This window comes from Lissotriton helveticus, chromosome 7 (assembly GCF_964261635.1).
Source record: "Lissotriton helveticus chromosome 7, aLisHel1.1, whole genome shotgun sequence".
Lineage (NCBI taxonomy): Eukaryota > Metazoa > Chordata > Amphibia > Caudata > Salamandridae > Lissotriton > Lissotriton helveticus.
The window spans coordinates 374,604,950-374,622,518 of NC_136068.1; the positions used below are offsets into that span (position 1 = coordinate 374,604,950).

At 42.4% G+C, this 17,569-nt stretch overlaps 1 protein-coding gene across 1 annotated transcript in view; it reads right to left on the bottom strand.

Moving 5' to 3' along the window:
* Positions 1–12,771, bottom strand: part of SDC4 (syndecan 4) — a 39,996-nt gene extending 27,225 nt beyond the window's left edge. The window contains exon 1 of the mRNA XM_078652194.1: positions 12,416–12,771. Coding sequence (XP_078508320.1) covers positions 12,416–12,478 — 63 coding nt within the window. The 5' untranslated portion in view covers positions 12,479–12,771. The remainder of the gene's footprint in view (positions 1–12,415) is intronic.
* Positions 12,772–17,569: the final 4,798 nt, after the last annotated feature.

The window sequence follows — 17,569 nt, forward strand, 5'->3', positions numbered from 1 at the left end:
TTAATTGCCTCTGGTGGTAGGATAGATTTGTAAACGTGTGTGTAATATTTGGTCTACTGAATGTTCTCTCCATCTTCGCCCTACGACCACACTTTATGCAGCAAGACGAACTATATCCAGGCCAGGTCCTGCCATCTGTAATCTCGACAGTAACGGGTACAAAACGAGACATTAAAGAAACTGAGCCTCGAAGCATTCATTCATCACAGAGCAACCGGTGAGGAACCAGGCACTGCAGGTTGTGATGAGAACCTAAGAGTAAGTCAGCATTTAATGTGCGAGTCTGTAGAAGACGCAATACACTACTCACTTTTGCACTACACACGCAGTTACTTATATTTGCCATGTTGTCGCTCAAACTGCCGTTGTGATATAATCTACACACATATCCCACTCAAAGAGAGGTGGAGCTGGTTAGATTAGCAATAGCTGTATCCTGTTCTTTCATTCTTTAGGATAACACAAAGTAGCCCCGTTTCAGCCTTTTATTTCCCTTGGGCAACTCTTTTGTGAACCGCCTTTGTGGCTTGCTGCTTCTCACTGAGAACCAGGCATGTCACAGTGCATAGCTTATGTGGGTGTGGTCGCTACCATTTTGAGGCCATGAACAGACAGCACTGTACCTGCAGTAAACAACTATTAAGGGCTGGTATTAATATTGAAAGATAATATCCTTGAGAAAAGAACATCCACTCGAAATTCTATGCTTTGTCGACGTAAGGCTGAAAGAGGGCTTGTTACAGAGAAGGTACCTTTTATTTAAAAAACAAGCACTGCTAAATGCATTAGGTTTCGCCTATGTTACTAATAAGCTGTTTTTTGTTGCAACTTGTGGTCAAACTCATAGGTCAGTTGAAGTGTCAATCTCCCTAGCACGCAGCAGGGAAGCTGTAGGTAGAATAGGGGGCTACGGTTTCCCCAGTGACAGAGCAGGGCAAGAGAGGCACAAATTACACTTGGTTACTTGGTAATCCCCAAAGAAGCAGTCACAGAACCCGATCAAGTCAGAAGTGACAGTTCTCGCAGCATCCTTGCACAGACAGCTAACTGTAGACCACCGTGGAGATTGTAGTATGATATATAAACTACCGAGAATATAAGCAGAGGTGTGAATTATTCTGGTTTCACATTTTACAAACCAGACACTGAATGAGTATCCATAGGTCCTTCCTTATGTTAAGGCTTAGATCTCTACATGTTTCTGTAGTTTCATGAGCACCAATTACATTTACACAAGGTCGCATTTATTGTTTATATTCATGGGAGGTTAAGTGATATGCCCAGAACCACACGATGTTGAGCCGATTACGAGACTCCAACTTGGTTCCCTAGGTATCTCTGGAGGTAGCATGGAGGGAGGGATGCAGAGGTACATGAAAAGTTCCGCTCGTTATGGGCTTGCGGTTACAACAAGACCTCGACCTGAACCAGCAAGCCATCAGGCACAAACCTTCAGTGGCTCACCCACCTCTACTTGCCAGGTGTGATGGAATCATAGCACAGTAGTGTGTCCGGTACGGTTAGGACCAGTGCAGGGAGTTGGATCCCAGTCCATGAACAAAGCAATTTAGGGAGCAGCGACGCAGGAGGGACTGAAATATAGATTGCTTAATGCAGGGTGTTTGGGCATTGTTAGGATTGAGCAGTACAGGGCATTCAGCAGCGATGGGAGCAATATGGGAACTTGCACAGCAATACAGGCATTGAGTCTTTGCAATGAGTCATGCTACTAGTTCAGAGATGTGCAATACTATGCTACAGCCAATAGATAGTGAGGAAAAGTAACTGGCAAACACAGGGACCAATGAAAAGGAGGGGGAGGGATGGAAGCCCCTTTTAAGATATATATTAACAATAGATTTCACAAGCACAGCGCAAGTGCTGTACAGGCGAAACCTAATAAGAAGAGCTTATTTCTTGAGGAAACTATCTTGGAGACATATCAAACTGACCGTACATAAATTACATCCCCAATGGCCTGGCTACCTTTGCCACAACCACTAAAAGTACATCAAAATTGAAAAACAAATTAAAAATATACATTATACGTGTTAGAACCTACACAGTTTGCTGAAATAAGAAGCTCCACATCAATAAGATTTAAATCAGAAGAGATTTCTTTAACTACAATGATGAAAATAGATGTCATCTTTACAAAAATAGAGGTCATCTTTGCAAAACGTTGTTGAAAAGATCTCAGGGATGCTGGTGCATGGCCTCCCATTTGCCATTAAAGATGCCAATTGGAAGTTGGAACTAGTCATCGATTTTGGATTGTGGATAACAAGATTAGATTTTTATTTTCTTGCTATAGAATGTTCTTTTTGTTGCTATAGAATGTTCTAATTTGGTGAGTAAAGAGATTCAAGGTTCGACTATAGTTGCTTTACTTCATGGTAGCCAGGCTGTTAAAACCTATGGTTTTACAAAAATTAAAAACCCACTGGATTTCCACGTTTAAGTTTCCTGAAGTAGAAATTAATTTATTACCTAGTCAGGCAGAGTTTGCTGTTGAAGGGGAATAGATATAGAAATATATGAGTCTGCCTCAGAGGTAGCTCCAACTACTGTCTGAAATACACACTAAGTTATAACGTAACAAAAGGTGGATGAAAAGAACTCAAGCCCTGGCAAAGCCAAAAGGCATTGAAGAAGCAAATGCCAACCCAATTGTTAAGCTTGATTTCTTTTGTGCTCCCTCACCCCCGAATTCCCTCACCAAAATGTTTTAATTGGGAAGGGGGGGGGGGCGGGGTGGGGAGCAAAGCATGAATATGGGAAAGAAGCAACCAGAGCACGGGTAGGGATCATGGGGCAATATAATAACCATTAAGAAAATTGTTCCACACTTCGTTATCTGTTTAATGACCTTAGATGATATTACCACTGATGAACAATCTCTAAAGCCAATGCCTAAAGTTCGCTAACACGCAGTAGTCAATGACTGAAAAGAAGTGTCCAAAAGCCCCTTGCTGGAGGTGTGTATGAGTAGAAGTGTATTGTGTTCTACTCGATAATCTTCCTTCATAGGCAAGACGTCGGAATAACAAAGGGGTGACGGACTATAGACACAACAAACAATGGTAGGAGATGGCAAGAAAAGAATTCCTAATGAATGACTGGGCAGAGCTTACCAGAAGCCAAGAGCTGATTTAAACTTTGAGTAAGTGGTTAGCATCTCCCTCATTCACAACAGCAATGCAACATACTCGGACAGTACAGATCCAACATTAACAAGTGAAGGACAGATCATTCATTTAATTAGAAATGATATACAGGTATCCACTCGGACAATGCCAAAGAACGTCCAGGTTACTGTGTGGTCTTCATCAAGAGTTATCCTTTAGAGTAACCAGAATTAACTATTACCAATTAACACTTTGGGTACATTTTTGGATTCAAATTCACGAGCCCTGCGAGTTTTGTGCTTCTAAGGTGCTCATTGATTTGCTTGGTTGGGGGGGGGGGGGGGGGGTTACAGGTTAGCAGTGAGGATCTAGATGATGAAAACAAATGGCATGTAAAGTTAGTATTGACATTTCTTCTTTCTTCCTAGGAGCCTTGGAAGCAGTATGGAAACCCAGGAATTATTAAACCTGGACAAACATTTGTGCTCTGGCGAGGCTGAATGGCAGGCAAGTGGTTGTTTAAAACTCCTTTAGTGCTAAGGCACTTCAAGGATTTTACTGTAATTTCCATTGAAATGAATGGGCAGTCCATGACGAGTTACCCTTGTCATGAGCATCCAAGTGGTTAACTTCATCCATGTCATTTCAGGCTTCATCACTGTACATAATGCTTGCCGGGGTACTGAGGCATGAGCAATTAGAAGGGTAATTTCACATTTTGAGACCTGGACTCCGGCATTACCTTTTTTTAATCTAATGTTCTAAATTCCAAAGAGGTGTGACACGCTCTTAAAAGAGCTCAATGGTGTAGATTTTTCCTACACAGCACACAAAACGAAATTAACTTTATTGGGTGCTTCGGAAAGGTCTATGGAACACATGGTTTAGCTTTCACTTAGTTGGCGTGAAAAAAGTGCCAGTAAATGAGCGGAAAGCCACCGTTTTCCAGGATGCATTTACTGAAGTAATGGAATTTCTTGTATTTGTGCCTTTCCCCTGCATCACTTGTGACGTCCTTTTTAGCGGCATGTTTCCATTGACCGCGTTTCGCTGCTGAAACGCAGTTGGAGACCATATTGCCTACTGATTTAAATCAGAATCCCCCAGGGCTCCTGGTGCTTCACATGAACGGTTCTGCTTCAACCCTACATTATTTTGCAAACAATGCGTTTCTTTTTCTCAAGCCTACCAGTTGCCCTCGCATGCACGGGCACCGGAATGTAAGCGTTGAACCTAGCTAGCACTACAGTAAAAAGTAGCTTTACAGAACTATAAATGCTGGCCTTCATCCAAAGCCCAAAGCGCCGACCATGCAGGTCAAGCAGGTTAGAAGATTGCAACAACCAACTGAATTTTCGAGTACAGCTTCACACTGTAAGCCTCAGAGCAAGGCTTTCATATAAGCATTGTCTCACCGTAGTGAGACAAGAAACAACAACATTCACTAGTTCAAAGTATACAGCAGGTAGTTTGTTGCCAAGGAAAGGTTACTCGCATGAGTACATGCTCTCCCTGCCTCCTGAGCTTGTAGATTTTCCAAGGTCGGTTTTGTAATTTGAATAGGTCACTCGAATCTCCCTTCCAAAGAAATATGAATTCGACCTCATTGTTATGCATTTCTTATCGAGTTGGCGTTAAACATTAATTTGAAACTACGTGCAAAGAATAAGCCTAACGAGGCAGCACAATGTCATTTGTTGAAAGCGGATCATAGTAGAGAACATTGACATTGCTGGCTTACAAAGTACGATAATATGAGAGCAACAGCACAATCAATGTGATAAAGAACAATGCATGTGATAAGGAACACGCAGAAGCGATTTGCTTAAGGCGTCTGAATACAGATCAAAAAGAGAAAATCCAATGACAGACACATGGCCAGCATGCCTATCAGACTGTATCTTGGTGCCGGTTTTGAATCCAATCATAACCCATCAAGGTTTGTCACATGGCGAGTTATGGGTAGGAGGCAACCAACCACTCACACTAGTTCCTAAACTACGCTTCAAGGGCCATTTGCGAAAATGATTTTCAAACTTTAGAATCGGAGTAAATATGAAGTTCATGTTGTATGTACGGTCAACAAGAACAAGCGTTGTAAGGATTGGAAGTATCAATTTCTGTTTTTGGAGATGTTAAAAGGGGTTGTAGTGGCGGTTCACTACGCTCACCGATTTAGAAAGGCTGCCCCACATCATTCTTCCACTTCCTATCACCCCTTGAGATCACAAAAAACAATGGCAAGAGTCCATTTTGGTGCAGGAGGTTGGCCTGGATGAATAGTACAGCCATGTTTCGCTTTCGATTGTTGGTACACTTTTATATGTCGGTCATCGCCTCAGTTCATGGATGTGCTGTTGATGTGGTGTTCTATACCATATCCAACTCTGTCGGGTGCATCTGGCAGCACCCTGCAGTGAGTTAGAAACTAAAAAAAAAAACAAAACAAAAAAAAAACACACACACATCAGCAGGGCCTCCTTAAACAGAGCACTTGAATATCAGTCCAAAGTTGACCAACAAGCCAAGGAGAAATTGTTTTAAAGAATACGTCCATCCTTACCAACACCCCCCGTCAAAATGGACCTATCCCTCATTGAGAGGTAGAGGGAAGAAACTGCAGCTAGGGATCACAGTATCCAGACAAGTATGCACCGGTCTGTAAATCGTATTACCTCACAAGAATCTTTACATGCCACGGTCTTGCTAGTAAAATTTATTGAAGCTAAAGCAATTCATTTTTAATAAAAAGAAAAACTGCCACTTTTAGCAGAGCAAGATTCTCCAAACAACCACTTAATAAAAGTGGAGCTTTTTACTTACTTCCACCTAAACCCCCATTTCTCTAGAAATTACCCTTAATGCAGGCCACATTTTTCAGCGAGCTGTACACCTTCAATCATGGTCGGACTGGGGCAAAAATAGATCAGGCACCAAAAATAAAAGTGTCCTCCATTATTGAACCACTTAACCCAAAAAAAAAAAAAAAAAAAGTGGCCCACATTTGAAAATCAGCCAGTTTTGAACTTGGAGACACGCTGTACAAGTGCTTTAAAAGATATGGAAGACTGCAGGCCTATAACCTGGTAATAAAACTGCCCAGATATTGATCTTTCAGACCAGCACATCGGGCACTGCCTGATGGCCTTATAGGCCAGTCCAAACCGGCTTGCAAAGTCCCAAAAAATGAACTAAAGAACACTGCTGTCGCCTTCCAAAGCATTTGAGATGGCAGGAAACCCAAGTTCACAAAGTAGTATAACATGATCAGGTATGATACAGTAGAGGGAAATTATTTTTCCACAAATGGCCTCATAATGGGTTTAGACAACCAGATGTGCTGCAGTACGAAAACAAACACTTTCTGTGTCCACCATCAGAAGCAAGGGGAGTTGGGGTTGGAGCCAATTCCGAGGTTTGTTGAAATGGACTAGAGAGGCAGTCAATAATTTTTTTTCTAACAATCAATGGCTTAAAGTGTAAATATGTGACCACTCGATATACAAAATGACAGCTTGTGTATGGAGAAGATTGGTAAACTGATGAAATTACTATCCCTTGTATAAAACTGACTGTAGTCTAATCTGATGCGAGTTGGAGTTAAAGAAAACGTGGATGCTCTGATCCTATTTTGCTCAATGCTGAAAATGCATAAGGCACCCATTAGAAACCAAGGGTGCATATTTAACATATGGAGGGTAATTTGAAACCAATAGATGAAGAGTAAATAACAACTGACTTGGTTATACGAGGTGGAGGAGTTAAAAGGTAAGAACTGTATTTGTCCAAAGTGGTTCTCAATTCCAGTCTCTTGATTTCAGTGGATCGGAACTTAGTTTGCGATTTCAAATACTTCTGCAGGCAGGGATAGTCAGGGACTCCTCCAAACACATAAAAAACGTCCAACATGGTCTTTAAAAACAGACTACCCAGAACTGGATGAGTACCAGCATAACTATACTGTCCGCTCAGGTTTAGAGGCAATTTCTGGGGTCAGACCAGGTGCTTTGATTACTTGCTACCCAATGGGTTCGGCAAAATCACTCACCTAGAATCTTTATTTCAGTTGCTAAAACCATATTAGAACATTGGAATGTTGAGAGATCCATTGAAGAAAATAGAGTGCTCCGAGCTTCTTATGGGCCGGTGGTAGCCCAGAGTGCCAATATTCCAATGTTTATTTCACAGCTGTAGCTTTCCAACCCTCTCGGGCTCCGTGAGGCCTTTATTTTACTATTTAGAACATTCTGCTCCCTATGGACGGAATGTTCGAAAAGCCCCAGAGCCCTTAAAGGCCCGCTCCCTTAGGCTCAGGGCTTTAAAGCCGGACTGGGCTTTTTATGGCCGGTAGAGCCCGCTACGAAGGGCTCCAAGGATATAAAAGACTAATCACTCAAACACAATTGAAAACAGTTATCAATGTTCCATAAAAGAGCTGGAACAATTACTCGATTCAACTCATCAGATGCATGATTCTAGAAAGAAAAAAAATATATATATCCATAAAAGTGGTCGATACAAAAGGTAACAAGATAACAACTCTTTCCAATTTCATAAGACTATTAAATGCAGTATTGAGAAAGAAAAAAACAATGATACTACGTTTTACATACGATGTGCAAAAACATAGCACCTCTACAACCATCTTGTCAATAAGCCTCTTCCGCACGCCTCAGATGGAGTGGAGCAACTGAGACAAGCTGCCTGCAATTGCTGATCTAGTATCAGGGCTCAATATTGTTTAGACAACTGTCTTGTTTATCTCAAAAAGGTACGGCACATTGGAATTATGCGTAGGCAGAGCAAAAGAAAAATAGGTGTGCAACAATTTCATCTGTCAATGTGCAGGCCAGACAAGTACTAAACGAAGGCTGGGTATTTTGACATTTAGAACAGAAACGGTTTGTGGTAAAAACGCCATAATAGAATTAAATATATAACTGTAGTGGCAGTAAGCCTGTTGACATCAAAGAAGTGCTCAAATGAGCAAACCATTTGTAATCCAGAAAGGCTAGAGCTAGGAACCTGCACCTGGAATTAACAATGTCCCTTTTGTATATACATTTCCAATATGTTTCTTTTATCGTCTCTTCAGATATCAACGGAGAGACGTTCTTGTTTTTACACGGTTGTTCAATACAGAGTCCTTATCACGAAGTGCACGTCATTAATCCACAGGGTTTTAGGTGGTCTATCTAGTGACATGATCTCTTCAATAGTGAAGCAATATTCTGTTAATTCCAGGGTTACGCCCTAGCCTCCACCAAAAAAAGCAGGAGTCAGGTGTTCCACATTTAAGGGACAGATTTCACTTCCAGATCCAGAAATATTGGTACAAGCAGGGCAATCTGAGGCAAATCAGCCATAGATCTGATGAATGTATGGTCTATCAATGTGAGTTGTTTGCCTGCAAGGATTCACACACCTCTGTTCTGCAAAGTGCACCTCCCCGTGTTTTATATTATATATGTAGAGGGATGTGGTATCCGATCTATTAGTCTAGGTACTATATATCCCAGAGACGTTCTTCTGGAATTTTAGACTGTTCTTGCTGATTTGCATGGCCCAGGACATTTGTGCAGTTAGTTTTGCCAAAGTACTCAAAGTCGGATTCCCTTTCAAATGTAATTCCGCTGATAGTTATTATCCCCCATTAGTGTCAGTGCCTTTGATAATTCCTTGCTTGAGGCTCAAATGCCCAACAACCAATTGCAGGACAACGGAGTTGAAGCAAGCTCCATTTTCAACGTTGATAAATTTGCTCACAAGGACATGAGTGCAACGTCCTTAGCTTCCAACTGAGTTCCAGAACCCCAATCCAAGTTACCGGGCATGATGAATATCCTTAGATCCACAAACATGTTGTGCAGGGTCTCTTCTGTCTGGTTTAGCAATCAAGGAAGGCATGGTGAGACCAGTGTTCAACCCCACTCCCTAAAAATCCCATGCAAACATTTTCCAACCAGTCAGGCTCCATGCCCTCAAGATGGCACCAATAGTATGGGAGTGGAGAAGGATATCAGGCCTCTCCCTCATGTAGGCGAATGTCCCCACTAGCTCTCCTCCATGACTGCATATGTGTTCATCAGAATGGCCAGCTTTAAAAGTGGGGTTAATTTGGGCAGATTACAAACACTACACAAAAGGTGGAAAAATGTATCCTTCAAAATGAACGCCTGAAGGCAGAATTATATTTTCTATGTTTATTTATTTACTGGAGTTTTATATAGTGCTGGCTAGAACCGGAGATATCAGTGCGCTTTACATGAGTAGTTACATAGGTTACAAGTTACACATTGTTACAGAAGGTATGTCAATTACAAGTTACATCAGTTGTTCAAGGCGTGTAGAGGGTAAAGGGGTAATGTAAAAGGGCGACGGGGAGTGAGATTAAGCAGAGAATTGGCACAAGGAAAAACAGAGCAAGTAGGGGGGGACGGGGGACAGAGCAAGTAGGGTGGGGTTGGGGGAAGAGATTAGAATAACCAGAATACCACCATGTAGCTAATACAAGAGAGGTGTGGGTGGGATTTGATAACAAACGGGTGTTTGAAATGTATCAAGGGGGTTTACCAGAGTATTGACGGAGAAGGATGGGTGAGCAGAGGTAGAATGTTCTGGGAGAAGTTGAGATACTTGCTCTACAAAATTAATAGTACTCAGGTTTGTAATTTTAACTTCAGAACCACATGAAAACTGGGTGCTTCAGGTGTACATCAAACACCGAAAGGGCACTACACAAATGCAAGCAAAAGGAAATTGCTATTAGGCACACGTGCTCTAACACCAAAATGTATCAAAATAAAAACTCACTGCGGAATGTGCGAGCACAAACCGCTGTTTTTTTTTACTGATACCTTTGTAACAAATTCTGGGTTGGCCTAATTGAATACAATCTTGGGTTTGAACAGTAACAACATTCACCACCTTACAACTAGCAGAGGGAAAAGGCAAAATAGATTAATCTCAGTAAGCAGTAAAACGAAGAATTACACTGATGTACATCCCAATCGAGTTGGCAATTTCGCCAGAGCACCAAATTCAATTAGTGGCATTGTAGAATGGAAGGACTGTCAATAAATAAGTTGGCGACGCGAAAGATAGTGGCACTAACTATGATCGGTATACGAAGTTAATGCTGGACAGTTGGTCCCTGCCGCTGCAGGTTCGCTGTGGCAAAATAACCTGTGGTGGCGTCAATACTTACTCGACAAGTACTTTGTAAAAACAAAACAAAAAAAACATTAGGATTATTGTTTTAGAACTTCTGTGGAAAGATGACGTTTATAGTGGAAGGAAATGAAATAATAGAAAAAAAATCGCCTATGGATGGCAAAACAGAAATGAGCTGTGAAGTCAAACAGTGTCCGCTGTCACGTCATCAAGCCTTTTCCGTTTACGAAATCCTGTCTCGGAAGCATGCCCATGTTTGGCGCGTCATGTGCTAACGGATGGCGTACCCTCGAAGCAGAACTTGCTAATGGGACGGACATTTTAAAGCGAAGTCATGCCGTGTTAACTAACGGAAACATGACTAACTGACTAACACCAAAGACGTAACAAAAAATAAAGAGTATTGTTTGTCACCGTAAAACGGCAAGCACATTAGTTGTGTTTGACTAGAATCTTATACATATCTAGCATGTGTATAAATAATTCTAACGGTAGTAAAGTGGTTCCTCACAAAAATGTTTTTGCTTCTACAAAGAAATGTGTTACACCTTCGATAAAATCACTGTGTTTAACTACTGATTGTTCGGGAATACTTATAGAGTACTATCTAGTACGCCTCTATTTAACATGGCGGCCACCAACAACAGGCAGCAGCTGGTCGCGTCTCCTTGTATGGAAAGAACATAGCATGGCACTGACGCAATACGGGGCGACATCCTGTCCAAGCTGCGCTGACGCACGGGTGAATCACGCGGATCGGGAAATGGGGAGAAGGAGGAGGCAGGATTTAGTCGTCCCCCTCCCTAATCCCACGCCACGGTTCATAAACAGACCGCTGGCAGGTAGAGTTTTTATTAAAGAATGAGGTTGTTTTACGGCTATTTTGAACAATCTTCTCTTTCTTACGCCTATGCAAGTAGTGTCGGTATTACCGGTTCACAGTCTCTCTTGCAGAGATTATGTTTCCGCCATGGTTTATCTCCATCCTAAACTTCAAACCCACGTTCATAGCAAGTAGAAAAAGTTAAGGTAAGGCAAAAATTCGAAGTGTCTTGGTTCCCGGATACCACACCTATGCTACGACTCGACTCCCTTGAATCAACATTTCTTTAAAGTGCTATGTGTCGCCACATTATAACAATAAAAAAACCACGGTGTTGACGAGTACAAGGTAGGTGTGGGTTACTATGTGCATACAGTTGCCGTGACTGGGTTATATTCCTGAAGAGGGGTGGGGAAGGACTCAAGAAATCACAGGGCTGCCAGTTCAAGGCCTGTGCAAACAGAAGATCGCAGAGAGGGACCTGAAACTACACACGGGCACACCCCAGAAACACAAATAGACCCGAACATTTACCAGTAAACTACCACGGGACTTGAAACAGAGGAACACAACCATGAGAACTAAAGTCAACAACTACAGCAGGCAGGCTAATTCTAGCTTTTGAGGATTCCACAAACTACTAAACCAACCACCATTCATTGAGAACGCACCCACTTATTAAGTTCAGCTGTAAAGAGCAATAAATAGACAAATCTAACAAGCGTAAAAACACATCGACGACCTTAAGGAAACAAACCCTGCAATTGAGAAGGGTCACTTAGTTCGCCGAGGAACTGCACGTAACACTACTGGTTTTGAAGCCTAGTCACACAACACTCGACCATCAGGAAGGCGGCGATTCTCCGTTCCCACAGCCCTAAACATAAACTACAACCGCATGGGCTGATATCTCACAAGTAACCCCGAACCTGTTAAAATCAAACACCCACAGGGAGCTAGTTTAAAAACAACAGCAGAGTGCAGAAAAGCTCAATCACAACTCACAGGGGGCTAGTTTAAAACAGCAGCAGAGTACAGAAAAGCGCAATCACAGTGAACTGAAAAACAGACCTGCAACACGTTTTAAAACTAAACAAAGAAACCAAAAGTAAGATTATACGTTAATGCCATCCGGGCTAAAGCTCCGATACACAACAACACAACTACTAGGTTAAAAACACTACGGAAAGTTTAATATATCTGGAGACAGACCACAGAGCCCGCCAAGCACATTTTCCATGAGACATAATCACGGTATATATAAACCCATCCCAATTTCATTTCCACCTACCGATTCGGCGCCCGCAGCCGCCAGGACGGCGCAGAGTGCCAGAAGTCGCCACATCCCACTCATAGGCACAATCCAACGAAGGCACAAAAATAAATATATCCCCAGGCGCCAACTGTCTCCGGACAGCGGGGGTCTACTGCAGAATCAGCGACGTTCAATAGGTGTCGGTGTTTGGAAACTTGTCTCCGTGAGAGATAACACGCGTGAATTCGCGGCGCTTTGGCGTGTGGTCGCTTGGTTTCCACTCTACTAGTTTCCTCTTCTTCAACAAGCTGAATCGGCTCGTCGCGGTATGTGGCTACTTTATACAGTGCCTCCTCCCCTTGCTGAAGGCTAACTGGGATAGAGAGTGAGTCCCTCCTCCCAGCCCTGCTGGGTCTTTATACTGCACCGCCTCCCCGATAGGAATTTCCCAGCTCAGAGGGACGGAAGTGTTGAAAAACCACCTCATAGGCCGCTCAAAGCAGGGAGATTCCTCAGCACCCTCTTTCTTACTACTTTCGGGTATTTTACAGAGGAAGTTTGGTCTGTCCTCCACTACGTCAGAAAAGCGAACATAGATCAGAGGAAGTTTTCAGCTCCACACGCACTGTCTGCGGATAGCTTTTCAGAGAAGCAAGCATGATAGAAAAACTAATCTCGACTTTCATTTCTTCTAACCCAATGACCGATTTTGTTTAATGCGAGTGGCCATTCGAAAGTGAGGGACTCTCAGTTGTATAACAAATTCACATGTTTTATCTCAGGGATTATTATGTGGTATTTGTGGTTGTTTTCATTCCTCATTTCAGTCACCTGTACTTTTAGTCACATGTTTACGCTTTTATTTAAAGTGCCCCAGTCACATAATCAATCAGTAGGTTTGTAGAGCGCTTCTTGTCACCCTTGAGGGTATCAGAAGACAAGACGAGAGGACCAATATACCTAGTTATTGTTTGGAATGTATAAATAGGCCTATCGCCATTATCGGAGAAAGTGTTAACTCGCAACACTCAGAGAAAAGAGCTGATTGTCTTATTGTTTTTCTGATGTTCCTTATATTTATTGTTTCTTATTTTAGTGGGCAATGATTGAAAGTATGCGAGTTTTTTTATGACCAGAGGTGTATATATTTTATTTTTGGTGTTTGATCCAGCTTTGTTATTTTGCTGCATATAAGAATGTATATATTTATAAATAAATCATATAGAATTTTTTTTTACATAAATATTACAAATAAAAACCACAAAAAGCAAGACTTTTTATTGTTTGTTTGTCCAATAAATGTTTAGGCATTATGGCTATATATACAGTTGTTTCGTCTTGGCTCCTTTAGGACTCTTAGCGAGCATCTATGAGATGGTGAGAGATTCCGCCCACCAAAAATATGTATCGGTAGGAAGCCTTGTCGTTTGGTCTTTTGATTGTATTTCCCTGATCTTTCTATCACCTATAAGGTATTTCCAGGGACCGTCTTTTTGTTGTATTCCAAAGTTGTGTAGGGCCTTGTATGCATGGGTCACGAGCTTGAACTGGCATCTTTTCTTTACAGGGAACTAGTGGATTTCCCTGAGGTAGGGAGTGATGTGGGTTCATCTAGGGCGATCCAGGACGAGTCTGGCTGCAGCTTTATGTATGTCTGTACTCGTCGATGGAGGTGAACTGCGATCCCTGCGTAAAGAGTTTTGCAGTAGTCCAGTTGGCTGGAGATGAAGCCTTGGATGAAGGTGCGTCTTAAACTTTGGGGTACCCATTTGAATATCTTATGAAGCATGAAGAGGATGAAGAAGCAATAGGAGGAGAGGGAGTTGGCCTGAATTGTCATGGTTAGCTTGTTGTGCAGAATGATGTCTAGGTTCCTAGCGTGGTCAGTGGGGGTGGGAGTAGGTACAAGTCTAAGGGCCACCAAGGTGTGTCCCATGGGGAGCTTTTGTTTCTGAAAATCAGTACCTCGGTCTTGTTTCTGTTGTGCTTCAGGCAGTTGTCCTTCATCCAGTTGGTGACGTCTGTCAGGCAGTTGTGTAAGTCTGTATTGGTGATGTCTTCAGAGTGGATAAGTTGTGTGTCGTAATTTTTACTACATTGCACAGAGTCAAGGGGGGGGTCAGGCCACAGTGTCGCACAGCAGGGGGAGGAAGAGTGGTAGGCACTAAAAGTGTGCATGTCAGTTTGGCCGGCCAAACAGAGGAAAAGTTAAATGAACAGACAAACAACCTTCAACATATATGCTGAACTTTTTGATGGTTGATTTTTAAACAGTGATTGCAATAACAGGATAGAATCGTCTGATCTTTCAGCTCAGTCATACAACTAACTCTGTGTCAGCATCTCTTGCTTGCTGTCACATATGTTTACCTCGGGATATACCTAACAGTTGTTAACCTCAAGATTAAGCAACTCTACAAGGAACACTAAAGAACTCGCTCTCCTGGTTTACTGCACTAGCGAATATGATACTACAGAGATTGTATTAATAAGCATACAATTACCTTTTCTTTGCATGTTATGCTCATCACAATCTTTTTCACCTTCATGTAAGAGGAATGTCACAATACTACTAACTCAGAGGCTTGATACGCAGTTTAATTCAACTGCGACGAGCGAAAGCACCCTTGAGCTTAAAGGACACAATCATACTCACCGTTGTGTATAATGCGTGTTGCAGCACCAATGACATGCAGCCTAATCAACTGTGATGAACGAGAGCACCCGTAAATGTGAATGGCATTGATATTTTTCTTCAGGCGTAAACAGTGCAGAGGAATCTGCTAACATCTGCAGAGACGTTGCGTTGTCACGGAGACAGCCGACGTAGATCTGGACCAGATTCTGAGGAGGTTCCAGACTAGAGCACATGTGCTCAGGCTGGGCCTTCTCCTTGTAGGCTTGCGCCCCGCCCAAGATGGCCACTGCCTAGTGTTTCTGGGATTTGATGTTCCCATAGGGAAACAAGGCCAAACTCAAAGCTACAAAGAAAGCAAAGGGTAATTAAGTATGCAAAACTGTATTACACCACAAGTACAACTAGGTTGAATCAGCATGTACCTCGTAACACTGGGATTTTGTGCAGCCTAACCACTGGTGCGCCAGCCCTGGTTTACGTGAATTTTACTACAAGAAAAACCCTGTGCATTACGCTAATGGCAGCCCTGTAAAGTCTTAACCAATGGTATGGGTTTCACCTGAGCACAAGAGGTGGTGGTTGGGGTGGGCCCTACACCGCACGCCATCATATTAACAGTACTCCCCACTCCTTCCCCAATGCATTCTAGGGTCCAGCTTATGATGATAATAGAGGTGGGAGCGCTGTAAAAGCTGCGGAACTTGAATGCTAGTAGCAGGCTTCGATGAATAATTTTCTGGGCTATAATCTTTCCTGGAAAAAAGATACCAGTAAGCGGAGCCGGTGCGGGGTAATACCAATTTATTGGGTTAATCTGCTTTGCTACTTGATAAGGCCCAATATATTTTGGATGGAAGTGTGATTTCTTCTGGAACACTATGTGTTTGGTGGGCAATCACACTTTGTCCCCTGGATGATATATTGGTCCCTTACTGGGGTGTTTATCGTAAGGTATTTTGTACTTTTATTTGGCCTTCTCCAAGTGTTAGCGTATGTGAGATTGTACTTGATGGATGTGAGTTGGTGTCCTGCACATTAGGGTTCATAGCTACAATGCTTGGCAATAACACGGGTAGTATTAGAGGGTGGAAGCCATAATTTCCAAAGAAGGGAAAGAAACTTGTCAAGTAGTGGTATGAGTTGTTATCGACAAATTCAGCGAGCCAGAGTTGATTTACCCAAGAGTATGTTCCATCTATCACTTAGTATAAATACTGCTTAAGAGTCTGGTTCAGACGCTTTGCCTGCCCATCCATTTTGAAATAGTGATTGGTGGAAAAAGCTGAAGAAATATGAAGGGCCTTACACCACGTTTGCCAGAATTGAGCAGAGAATTGCGACCTTCTATTCGAAAGGATGACCTTTGGGAGGCCATGGAAGCGAACCAAGTGTTACAAGAGCAATGGGGCCAAGTGACTGGATGTTAGAAGTCTTTTCAAAGCCACAAAATGAGCGTATTTCATCAAAGTATCCACAATTGCTGGAATCACCGTACATTTCTGATCTTCAGGGAGAACAGTGATAAAATCCATGGAGATATGTTCAGAGGGTGCGATAGGTGTGGGAAGTGGTTGCAACAACCCAGCAGGTTTTAAATTATCTGATTTTGAACGTTCACATACCTTGCACTCCTTGATCATTTGTTGTATATCATTTTTCTAATCAGAGCACCAAAACTACAGTTGAACTTAATCCAAAGTTTAGGGTAGTCCTTGATGACCAGCAATTGGATTCCTATCACTACGGAATACGGGCCCAACCTACCTGAGAACCCAGCTCAAACTTGTCCAGTCTAGCCGCAATCTTAGATCCAACCACCTTCACCTCCTTGCATCCCCCGCTTTCATCGCACCAGAATGGGCAGTAGAGCATTCGCAGTGATCGCCGCAAAAACTTGGAATAACCTGCCTCTGCCATTGCGACTGTCTAATTCAGAATCGATTTTCCGCAGAGATCTTAAGACTTGTCTTTTCTCCTGTGCCTAATTTCCAGTGAGCTCTCTTACCTCCTTTTTCCTGTCCAAGCGCCCGGACACCACTGTTGGGGGTAGTTGCGCGCTATGCAAGCTTAAAAAATAAATACATAAATATGTAACCAACAAAAGAACTTTTGGTGCAATTCTTTCGTAGGGATAAACAGACTGGGCTTATAGAGTGTAGACCATGTACTATTGTTCTTTTAACTACTCTCTACTTCTCACTCTCTACTACTCACTCTACTACTCTCTACTACTCACTCTCTGCTACTCTCTACTACTCTCTCCCTACTCTCTATTACTCACTCTCTACCTACTACTCTCTACCTCGACTGTGAGAAGTTGGCCTGGTATATGATGTTCACTATTCTAGTGAGCACCTTGCACCAGTCCAAACAACCCTTATGGTGATGGTTGTAAAGTCAACCTTAAAGACCAGCTATCCTAGTGGTAGCATGGACAAAGCAGTCTTAGGCTAAACTCAAGAGGGCATGTGAAGCCAGCTGTTTTACCATATGTAACCCCTTTAATACCAAGTGAAAGGACACCACGCAGGTTGTATATCAAAATATATATA